The sequence below is a fragment of the Chiloscyllium plagiosum genome, chromosome 30, assembly GCF_004010195.1.
Source record: "Chiloscyllium plagiosum isolate BGI_BamShark_2017 chromosome 30, ASM401019v2, whole genome shotgun sequence".
NCBI lineage: Eukaryota > Metazoa > Chordata > Chondrichthyes > Orectolobiformes > Hemiscylliidae > Chiloscyllium > Chiloscyllium plagiosum.
Window position 1 is genome coordinate 3,217,038 of NC_057739.1, and position 12,380 is coordinate 3,229,417.

The 12,380-nt window shown below is 42.1% G+C and overlaps 1 protein-coding gene across 3 annotated transcripts in view; it reads right to left on the reverse strand.

Annotated features, from left to right (window-relative positions):
- Positions 1–842: 842 nt before the first annotated feature.
- Positions 843–12,380, reverse strand: part of alad (aminolevulinate dehydratase) — a 33,523-nt gene continuing 21,985 nt past the window's right edge. For all 3 annotated transcript variants that reach the window (XM_043719826.1, XM_043719825.1, XM_043719827.1), the window contains exons 8-12: positions 10,302–10,357; positions 9,732–9,819; positions 4,076–4,162; positions 2,531–2,660; positions 843–1,484 (exon numbers count right to left, since the gene is read on the reverse strand). In XM_043719826.1, coding sequence (XP_043575761.1) covers positions 1,423–1,484; positions 2,531–2,660; positions 4,076–4,162; positions 9,732–9,819; positions 10,302–10,357 — 423 coding nt within the window. In that variant the 3' untranslated portion in view covers positions 843–1,422. The remainder of the gene's footprint in view (positions 1,485–2,530; positions 2,661–4,075; positions 4,163–9,731; positions 9,820–10,301; positions 10,358–12,380) is intronic.

Sequence of the window (12,380 nt, forward strand, 5' to 3'; positions counted from 1 at the left end):
CTTCACAGCTTTCCGTTTGTGTGGTCCAGAACTGGACACAATATTCCAGTTGAAACCAAATCACTGTTTTGTAAAGATTCAAAATTAACAGCTGACTGTATAGGACCAACTCTGGGAATAAATAATAATCATACTGTGGAAGGAAATACTTTTTTCAGTTTTATCACCCAAATTTCTCAATGGACATCAAAAATATCTCTATTCTCAAAGGTGAATAGCATAGGTCTTTATAGGGTAAAGTTCAAAACCATAGGGCATAGGTTTAAGGTAAGGGGGGAAAGATTTAAATGGGACCTGAGGGGCAACCTTTTCACATAGAGAGTGGTGCATTTATAGAATAAACTGCCAGAGAAAATGGTAGACGTGGGTACAATTATAACACTGAAAAGGCATTTGGACAGGTACATGAATAGAAAAGGTTTAGAGAGATACGGGCTAAATGCAGGCAAATAGGAACCGAAAGAACTGTGGAAATATAAATCAGAAACAAAAACAGAAGTTGCTGGAAAAGCTCAGCAGTTCGGGCTGCATTTGTGAAGAGAAATCAAGTTTCGGGTCCAGTTATCCTTTCTGAAACATTAGCTCTGATTTCTCTTCATTGATGCTGCCAGATTTGCTGAGCTTTTCCAGCAACTTCAGTTTTTGCAGGCAAAAGAGACTAGTTTATTTTGGGAAACCTGGTCAGCATGATGGGTTGGACTGAAGGATCTGTTTCTGTGCTGTATGACCCAACAATGCTATGACTATTACAAACATAGCTGCAGTTTTATAAATAGGACAGAGAATTATAAAGATGAAATTCAAAAGAAGTGACACAATCAGGCTGCAAGAGGCAGAGTAAATAGCATTTAGATTCCTAATTTGTTTTTATTAAAACAGAAAATTCTATTTAGTTTGCAGTTATTCACAGGGTTTCACATTTCAATTATAGCTAATATTGGTAATGCATGTTCAAACGCATTAAAGGCACATGGCAGCCGCGGTCGCAATAAAATCCTTGTCACATGATTTATTCACAAATCCTGTCAATTTATTCATTTTAAGATCCCTGATGTTCTGTGTGCTTGCAGTGCATAACAGAGCCTATATAAAAATCAGACACTTGAACAGTCTTTCAACCACTTACAGCTCACTTCATTGACTTTCTCATTTTCTCTTCCATTCACACACATTATGCAACTAAACATGTCTGTAAAAATCCATTTTTGGTCTAGCACAAGAGTTCTGGTTTAAAAGCATGTATTTGGTATAATATCAGTTTATAATAGCAGACAAGAACAGAAATGGAAGGAGCAGGTGAACATGAATATTGCATGGGAGAGGGGTGAATGGGAGACATGGCATACATGAACAGGAGAGAGAGGTCCGTGGGAATAATTTAAAACATAACCCTGTATATTTTGTATACCAGTGGAGGCAGCATCAAATATCCTTCAGCCATTTCAAGATCTGTGGCACATAGTATGTGATGATGATATCAGCACCTATAAGGACAGCACACAGGTACGTTAACTTTATACTACAATGAAGACCAAACTGGATAAGCCCATAGCATGAGTCACATACCTCAACATCCTCCTGAAGGGGGATAGGGAACGATAAGAATATCCTTGCAACAGATCCCACAAAAAAATGAGCCCCCTATAGAAAATCCCATCCGGGCCAGTCCACTGTGTAGACACAATGTCTCAAATTTGGCTATCCAAAACTGAACAGTTTTGTAAGCTGCTATGCCAGGAATATTCATTTTTATGGAATGGGTAAAATAACTTACTGTCCAGCTAAGTACAGCACTGACACAGTGGCATGCTGGACTAGTTATTGGCTCTGCCCACCCTTGCAACCCCTGGCCCCAGCCAACCTGAAGAACATGTAAGAACATTCCAGGAAGCACTGGTCAACTTTTGTACATGTAACCCAACTGCTGCCTGGCTCCTGGACACGCTAAACAATATTTACAGAGATCCTAAAACTCAGTGCACAATGGAGCTAAGTGACCCAGTGGGCAAATGCCAACTTCAAAATATTGAAGAGCAACAAGAGCAAGTCAGAATTTCTCCCCAGTCCTTTTAACTCTGTAAATTGTGTATGTCAGTGCACATGCATATTGGATACAGGTGTTGTCTTGAATGGTGATGCCGAATCAGTTGAATAGCTGGTCACAATATATTGTCCAGATTCACACCAGGTGAAGGGTAATTTGATCATGGCACCCATTGTCACAGCCAGTCAACCATCACCCAGCAACAGTAACCTCCTTTAGGATTGAGGAGAGAAATTAGTAGGGGTCATCAGCATATAACACTACCCAAAAGAAGTTTATTGATTGGCAGAAACCCAAACTACCTTTATTCTGTTCATGTGAGCACAGAATATGCTCCAGCAAATTCCCTAAGTGAATATCTTATTGGTAAATGCACTAGTATCATTGATTAAAAACAAGCTGAAGCACATCCATTTACATAGCCACAGCTAAGTACAATACAATTACAATTGGAAGAAATGCTGGTTGTGTGCTAAAGACCGTTACCTGCTCTCCTGAAGCTGGTCAGAGCCTCCATGACAGCTGTCCTGAGGTCAAATGCTCCAGCCTGTGCTCCATGCCACAGCATCGCAAACTCTCCTGAGACATGGTAAATTGCCAGCGGATATGAGGGGTGCTGAAAGGAACGTGACACATGACTTAACTGCTAAATCCAAGCATTCAATAATGGCAACAAGTCAGTATATTCACAGAAATCATCACGATGTTTTGATGCATTGTGAAACCCTTATCCCAAAAAGCATATGCTAGTGGCTGCAGTGAGCCTTATTTCACGGTCAGTGACATCAATTTGACCCAGAAATGAAGGAAGCCCATTAGAATGTAGGAGGCAGAAAATTCAGAATATAGCTTAGAGTGTCACCTCATCACGACAAGAATACTCCTGACTTAATAAGCTGACAAAACAAGTTACTCAGAAATAAATTAAAATGTGCCCTGCTTAATAAAAGCTATAGTAATATGACTCAACCTTCCAAGAGCAGGAAAACAGCAGCTTTGAAGATAAGCCCTTCCTCTGACAAACACACTTGCTTTATACATTGCCCTATGTCACAAACCTTCCTAAATTTAAAGTTAAAATATCTTTTCCCAGTAATTTTGAAGGTTTTCACTTTGTTAACAATATCAGCAAGATGCGTGATGAGAAGAGTTCCTTGACCTGATAATACTGGACCACATACAGCCTTTGGTTTACGTTATGCAGACAGAATTCTGAGCTAGCGCTGACCATCGCAGGCATTGAAAAGATCACTTGGACAGGATCATAATTAACTGGTGGTGCCTGTGAAACCAACATCTTGTGCTAACTTCCTCAGCATTACTGGGATGGCCAAGCAGGCTCCTTCTGTCATTCCATGATTCGGTATTGTTGAGAACACAGAATATGTTATTGAAGAAAAAAACCTTTTGCAGCTCATCCCACTGTCAAACAAAGGAGCCTAAAACACTATTAAACCATAAAGTGTAGGAGCAGAAGTAGACCGTTCACCCGCTTTAGTCTACTCCACAATTAAATAAGATCACGGCTGATTTGATAATCCTCAACTCCACCTTCCTGCCTTATCTCTAAAACCTTTGATTCCTACGCTGTTAAAAATCCATCTCATCCCATACTTAATACCTTTGTGGTAAAGAATTCTATATTCATTACCCTCAGGGAAAAGATTCCTCATTTCTATCTTAAATGGGTGAACACCTTACTCTGAGATTATGCCCTTTCCTAAAGTGGGAAATAATCTCTCTGCCTTCTACCCTGTGATGTCTTCTCAAGAATTGTTTATTTCAATAAAGTCTCTTATCATTCTTCTAAACTACAAAGTATAGAAGCCCAATCTACTCAACCTGTCACCCTGACACAGCTAATGGGTTAGGAATGTCCACAGCTGAAAATGTGTTGCTGGAAAGGCGCAGCAGGTCAGGCAGCATCCAGGGAACAGGAGAATCGACGTTTCGGGCATAAGCCCTTCTTCAGCTCTGATCTCCAGCATCTGCAGACCTCACTTTCTCCTCTAGGAATGTCCACAAACTTACTTTGTTTTTCACCTCTCGGACAATGTCCAGGTAAGGCATTCCCGGTTTGACCATCAGCATATCCGCTCCTTCATGCACATCACGGTCCTGCACCAAATGAGCAAACAGTTAATTCCAGTAATGCACTGACACACAGATAGACTCACATCTCAACCGTGCACAATTCCAATAACAAGATACAGCCAGAGATTGTTGTCCACATTCTCAATAACCAGAAAGAGTCAGTAATTGCTGCCCAAATTCCCAAAAACCAGAGAGCCAGGATTCACTATCCAAATTCCCAAAGATTGCAGGGAGCTGGGAATCACTGACCACATTCCTGATAACTAAAGAGAGCTGTTCTGGTTGCTGTCCACATTCCCAAAAACTGGAAAAGCTGGGGGATCGCTACCAACACTCCCAATAACCAGAGAGAAACAGGGATCATTGACCACATAACCAATAAACCGAGAGCAAAGGATGGTTATCTACATTCCCAGTAATGAGGATGTGGTAGGATTTGATGCCCATATCCCTAATAATGGGGAACCACAGATTGCTACATGTATTCCTAAAAAACAGAGACAGCAATCCTAACTTTGGCAGGCTTTATCTTTGCCAGCCAATGGTGTCTTTAAAAATTATGATAGGTGTTAGCAATTATTTACTCCTTTTAGGTGTGACTGAGAACAACTGCCCTCAGTCACAAACAGATTCTAATATTGTGCATATTCTAAATTAAAACCACAAGAACTGCAGATGCTGTAAATCAGAAACAAAAACAGAAGTTGTTTGAAAAGCTCAACAGGTCTGGCAGCATCTGTGCAGAGAAATCAAAGTTAACGTTTCAGGTCCAGTGACCCTTCATCAGAACTGAGGAGTTCTGAGGAAGGGTTACTGGACCCAAAAAGTTAACTTTGATATCCCTTCACAGATACTGCCAGACATGCTGAGCTTTTCCAACAACTTCTGTTTTTGTTTCTGTGCATATTCTATTCTTCAGACTGAATGCATCAACCACACAACCTGCTATGGTAAGATTTAAACACACAAAGTCCATCTTAGCATTCCAGAATCACAACTGCTACACCCGTAAAACTGTTTATGATGTTTATTACCTAGCAAAAATACAATCACATAATAAGCTTCACAACAACACAACTTGCACCCTAAAACTCTTTCCACACAAGATAAATTTCCATGGAGTCTTAGTGTTTTACAGTACAGAAAGAAGCCATTTGTGTCAATCAACAAGCACCTATCTGTTCAAGTGTCACTTTCCAGCACTTGGCCTGAAGCCTTCTGTGCTGTGGCACTTTCAAGTGATTAGCTAAATACTTATTAAATTTTATAGAGTCATACAGCATGGAAACAGACCCTTTTGTCAAACCAGACCATAATCCCATACTTATTAAATTTATCTTATCTATACCTTTCATGATTTTATAAACCTATATAAGGTTACCCCTCAACCTCCTACGCTCCAGTGAAAACAGTCCTAAACTATCTAGACTCTACTTAAAACTCAAACCCTCCGTTCCTAACAAGATCCTGGTAAATCTTTTCTGAATCGTCTCCAGTTTAATAATATCCTTTCTATAAGAAAGCAACTAGACTCAATACTCCAGAAGAGGCATCACCAACATCCTATACAATCTCAACATATGTCCCAACTCCTTTACTGAGAAGTCTGAGCAAAAAGGCAAACATGTTAGACGCCTTCTTAACCACCCTATCTATATGTAAACCTCAAACAATTAGTACCTGAAACCCAAGGTCTCTCTGATATGACAGTTCCCACCTTGACTACCCTTTCAAGCAATAAGTTCCAGATATCCATCACCCACCACCCTCTCGGTGAAAAAAGTCTTCCTTAAATCTTGCCTTTGACCTTACATTTATTTATAGATGTCTCTACTAAGGAGAAATGCTTCTTCTCTACCCTTTCTATGCCTCAGAACTTTGTATATCTCAATTAGATCCCCCCCCTCAGCCTTCTCTGCTATAATGAACACAACCCCAGCCTATCTAATCTGTCTTCATCACTGAATCGTTCCAGCCCAGGCAACGTCCTGGTGAATCTCCTCTGCACCCTCTCCAGTGAAATCATAGCCTTCCCATAGTGTGGCGGTCAGAACTGCACGTAGTACTCCAGGTATGGTCTAACTAACGTTACATACAGCTCCATAATAAGCTCCTTGCTTTAGTATTCAATGCTTTCACTAATAAAGGTAAGTATCCCATATATCTTCTTAACCACCTTATCCACCTGATCTATTTCCTTCAAGGATCTGTGGACTTGCACACCAAGGTACCTCTGATCCTCTAGTTCCTATGGATCTAACCTTCACTGTGTTCTCACTTGCCTTGTTAGTTGTCCCAAACTGCATCACCTCACACTTTTCAAAATTAAGTTCCATTTGCTATTGTTCTGGTTATCTGACCAGCCTGGAGAAAGTGAGGCCTGCAGAGATCAGAGCTGAAAAATGTGTTGCTAGAAAAGCACAGCAGGTCAGGTAGCATCCAAGGAGCAGGAGAATCGACATTTCGGGAATGAGGTAAGTTTCCTGAAGAAGGGCTTATGCCTGAAACGTCGATTCTTGTATCTGACCAGCCTGTCCATATCATCCTTTAGTCTAAGGCTTTTTTAGATTAGATTACTTACAGTGTGGAAACAGGCCCTTCGGCCCAACAAGTCCACACCGACCCGCCGAAGCGTAACCCACCCATACCCCTACATTTACCCCTTTACCTAACACTACGGGCAATTTAGCATGGCCAATTCACCTGACTTGCACATCTTTGGACTGTGGGAGGAAACCGGAGCCCCCGGAGGAAACCCACGCAGACACGCAGCTTTTCTCCTTGCTATGTACCACACAAATTTTTTGTGTCATTTGTAAACTTAATAATCAAACTTTCTACATTCATGTGTAGATCGGGTTCAGAAAAGATTTACAAGGATGTTGCCAGGGTTGAGGGTTTGAGCTATAGGGAGAGGCTGAATAGGCTGGGGTTATTTTCTCTGGAGCTTCCGATGCTGAGGGATGACCTTAGAGAAGTTTATAAAATTATGAGGGGCATGGGTAGGGTGAACAACCAAGGTCTTTTCCCAGGGTAGGGAAGTCTGAAACTAGAGGGCATAGCTTTAAGGTCAGAGGGAAATATTTAAAATGGACGTAAGTGGCAACTATTTCAGGCGAAAGGTAGTATGTGTATGGAATGAGCTGCTAGAGGAACTGGTGGAGACTGGTACAATTACAACATTTAAAAGGCATTTGGATGGGTACATGAATAGGAAGGGTTTAGAGGGATATGGGCCAAATGCTGGCAAATGGGACTAGATTATTTTAGGATGTCTAGTCAGCATGGATGAGTTGGACCAAGGATCTTTTTCCATGCTGTACAACTCTGTGACTCTATGACTGTAGATCATTGATGTACACCACAAACAGCAAGGGACCCAGTACCAAACCCTGTGGTAAACTGTTCAACCATCTCCCTGTTTCTTGCCAATAAGCCAATTTTGGATTTAATTTGCCAAATTGCCCTGGATCCCATTCACCTTGACCCGTCTCCCAAGCAAAACCTTGTCAAAAACTTTCCTGTCAGACGTAATCTTTCCCTGCCACATCCTTGCAACTATTTTAAAGTTAATTGGTGCTGATTACAAGACTGACATCTCCTGCCCAACTGGATTTGCTGAGGGATTGACGATAGGGTTTTGTTCCCGCGACTCCTGCTCTCACATTCCATATGGTGAAGTTGTTAGCTTGGTATTAATGGCATGGACAAAATAGACCTCCTGTCTTCTTAGACGGTATCGTTGTTTAAAGTGGAAGGCGGAGAACTTGTACCTATAGGACAGTTAGCTTAACTTTGGTTATCAGCAAATTTATCAAAATCAATTTTGAGACATAGTCTAAACCTTCATTTAGAAAGGTATCAGTCAAGAAAGTAAGGTCAGCATTGATTTGTTTTGTGAAGGTCATGTCTTCATGACAACCTTGCCTGAATGTTTTTTGAGGAAATGACAAGTGATGAGGAAAATACGGTGACTGTGCTTGCTGTGGATTTCTGCAAAGTCCCACATGGCAGGCTGCTTGAGAAAGTAAAAGCAACTGGGTTCCAAGCAAATTGGCTCAGTGTCAGGAAACAAAGGGTAATGTTTGTTGGATGCTTTGCAACTGGAGGAATGTTCTCAGTGGAGTTTCACAGGGCTCAGTACATGGATGTTTGCTTCTTGTAATGACTTAGACTCAAATGTCGGGAGTATGATAAAGAGGTTGCAGATGACGTTGGCGATGGGGAAAAAGCTTTGGACTGCATGAAGACAAAAGTGGTCTTTTCAGTTGGGCAGTGGAAAATGCAATACATTCAGAGAAGGACAAGGTGATGCACCTTCGGAAGTGCAACAAGGCAATAAATGAGAAGATACTGGAAATTATAAAGGAACATGAAAGCTTTGGACTGCATGAAGACAAAAGTGGTCTTTTCAGTTGGGCAGTGGAAAATGCAATACATTCAGAGAAGGACAAGGTGATGCACTTTCGGAGGTGCAACAAGGCAATAAATGAGAAGATACTGGAAATTATAAAGGAACATGGAGACCTTTGACTGCATGCTCCTTAAAGGTAGAAAGATAGGTCAGTAAAGAGATTAAGACACCATATGCTATACTTTCCTTCATTTGTCAAAGCAGTGAACATGAGAACAGAGAGGTTACACCAAAATTGTATACATCAGTGAAATCAAAGATACAGTCACATTACAGGGAAAGACGTAACTGCACCGGAGAGCGTTCATAATAGGATTAGGAAGATATTGCTAGGTTGGAAATTTTAATGATGGGGAGAGATTGGGACAGGATGGAACAGAGGAGTCTGGGGGATAATTTAATTGAAGTGTATAAAATGCGGCACAGTAGTGCAACAGTTACTGCTGCCTCACAGCACCAGGGACCCGGGTTCAATTCCAGCCACGGGCGACTGTCTGTGTAGAGTTTGCACATTCTTCCCATGTCTGCGTGGGTTTCCTCCTGGTGCTCCAGTTTCCTCCTACAACCCAAAGATGTGCAGATTAGGTGAATTGGCCATGCTAAATTGCCCATAGTGTTCAGGGATGTGTAGGTTAGGTGCATTAGTCAAGGGTAAATGTGGAGTAATGGGGAATGGGTTTGGGTGGGTTACTCTTCGGAGGGTTGATGTGGATTTGTTGGGCTGAAGGGCCTGTTTCCACACTCTAGGGATTCTATGATGATGACAAGCCTAGGTATAGAGGGCTGATCTATTTAGCTCAGCAGAGGGATCAAAACCAGGGAAAAAAGTAATTTTTGGAAGGGAAAATAAGAAGACTTTTTTTTTAAATGAGAGGTTTGTAGGGACCTAGAATCATTGCCTGAAAGTATGGTAGAGTCAGAAACTCTCAGCACATGATGAATCTCTTTGAAGAGCCATGATGCCTGAGGCCTACAGATCAAGTGCAAGAATGTGGGGTTAGACTGGGAAGCTTTTACAAAACTGTTATGATACAGAAAGAGGCCGTTCACCTTCACCAACCAGCAATGGGCTAAATGGCTCCTTATGTCTCATTCATTGTCTGTGATTCTATCCAAGACTTTGGATTCTAACTTTGAATCACATCTTGGATGCTGACTGAACTTATGACGCAGACTTACCACAGCTCGGATTGCCAATCCCCTGGCACCTGGTGGCAACTGGTAACACCTCCGATCACCAAAGGCCGGTTTTGATTGGGCAGCATCACTGGTAACAAAGTGTACAAAATTACAAAGAATTTGCATCAATCTATAAGGTCATTTAGCCCAACAAGTCTGTGCAAGCTTAACTGTCCAACCTTATATCTTTGTTTCCACTAACCTTCACGTATGCATCAAGCATACCCTAAAATTGTGAATGCTGTTGGTTACATACAGTCCATGTGGTAGCAGCTTCCACAGTCACGATTGCTTTGTGTAAAGAAATCCACCTAAATTCTTCACCTGATCTCCCAATACAGGACAAGCTCACCCTGTAATGCACAGACTAATGCAGCCTATGACACACACTGCAGCCAATAGATCTATAGAGACCCACAGTACAGCCCACGAATCCACACAGACCCATACTGCAGCACACAGATTAATGCAGTTTATGATGCACACTCCAGCCCATAGATCTACAGAGACCACAATGCAGCTCACATAGCTGAATCAACTCAAACTGAGATTTAAAATGCTGCAACTCACCGGAAAGGCCCATAAAAGCACGATGCAAACTTTGCACTGTAGCTCATCAATGCAACCTGCAGGGGAATACATCAAATAACAGTGTTAAAGACCGAACACCACAGATTTTACACTTCAATGTCCCATCCCCACTGAACCTTCACAAAGAACAAAGAAAATTACAGCACAGGAACAGACCCTTCGGTCTCCAAGCCTGTGCTGATCCAGATCCCCTATCTAAACCTGTTGCCTATTTTCAAAGGATCAGGATCCCTCTGCTCCCTGCCCATTCATGGATCTGTCTAGATACATCTTAAATGACGCTATCATTAGCGCCTCCGCTGGCAACACATTCAAGGCACCCACCACCCTCTGAGTAAAGAACTTATCTCCCTTAAACTTTTCCCCTCTCACTTTGAACTCGTGACCCCTAGTAATTGGTCCCCCATTCTTGCTATCCACCCAGTCTATACCTCTCATCATTTTGTAGACCTCAATCAGGTCCCTCCCAACCTCCATCTTTCTAATGGAAATAATCCTAATCTACTCAACCTCTCTTCATAGCTAGTGCCCTCCATACTAGACAACATCCTGGTGAACCTCCTCTGCACCCTCTCCAAAGCATCCACATCTTTTGGTAATGTGGTGACCACAACTGTACGCAGTATTCCCAATGTGGCTGAACCAAAGTCTTATACAATTGTAACATGATTTGCTAACTCTTGTATTCAATACCCAATCTGATGAAGGAAAGCATGCCATATGCCTTCTTGACTACTCTATTGACCTGCGTTGCCACCTTCAGGGAACAGTGGACCTGAACACCCAGATCTCTCTGTACATCAGTTTTCCCCAGGACTTTTCCACTTACTGTATGGTTCGCTCTTGAATTGGATCTTCCAAAATGCATCACACCTTGCATTTGCCCGGATTGAACTCCATCTGCCATTTCTCCCCCCAACTCTCCAATCTATCTATGTTCTGCTGTATTCTCTGACAGCCCCCTTCACTATCTGCTACGCCACCAATCTTAGTGTCATCTGCAAATTTGCAAATCAGACCACCTACACCTTCCTCCAGATCATTTCTGTATATCGCAAACAACAGTGGTCCCAGCACGGATCCCTGTGGAACACCACTGGTCACAGGTCTCCATTTTGAGAAACTCCCTTCCACTACTACTCTGTCTCCTGTTGCCCAGCCAGTTCTCTATCCGTCTAGCTAGAACACCCTGGACCCCATGCGACTTTCACTTTCTCCATCAGCCTACCATGGGAACCTTATCAAAATGCCTTATTGAAGTCCATGTATATGACATCTACAGCCCTTCCCTCATCAATCAACTTTGTCACTTCCTCAAAGAGTTCTATTAAGTTGGTAATGATGACTGTCCCTGCACAAAGCCATGTTGCCGACCATTGATAAGCCCATTTTCTTCCAAACATAAATAGATCCTATCCCTCAGTATCTTCTCCAGCAGCTTCCCTACCACTGACGTCAGGCTCACCCATCTATAATTACCTGGATTATCCCTGCTACCCTTCTTAAACAAGGGGACAACAATTAGTGATTCTACAGTCTTCTGGGACCTCACCCATGTTCAAGGATGCTGCAAAAATATCTGTTAAGGCCCCAGCTATTTCTCTCTTGCTTCCCTCAGTAACCTGGGATAGATCCCATTCAGACGTGGAGACTTGTCCACCTTAATGCCTTTTGGAATACCCAACACTTCCTCCCTCCTTATTTTGACTTGCCCTAGAGTAATCAAATATCTATTCCTCACCGCAACATCCGTCATGTCCCTCTCCTCGGTGAATACCGATGCAAAGTCCTCATTAAGAATCTCACCCATTTTCTCTGACTCCACGCGTAACTTTCCTCCTTTGTCCTTGAGTGGGCCAACCCTTTCTCTAGTTACCCTCTTGCTCCTTATATACGAATAAAAGGCTTTGGGATTTTTCTTAACTCTGTTTGCTAAAGATATCTCATGACCCCTCCTACTATCCTCCCAAAGCTGTGTTAGTTTTCAGTCGCGTAGACCTAATGTATGCTTCCTTTTTCCTCTTAGCTAGTCTCACAATTTCACCTCTCATCTATGGT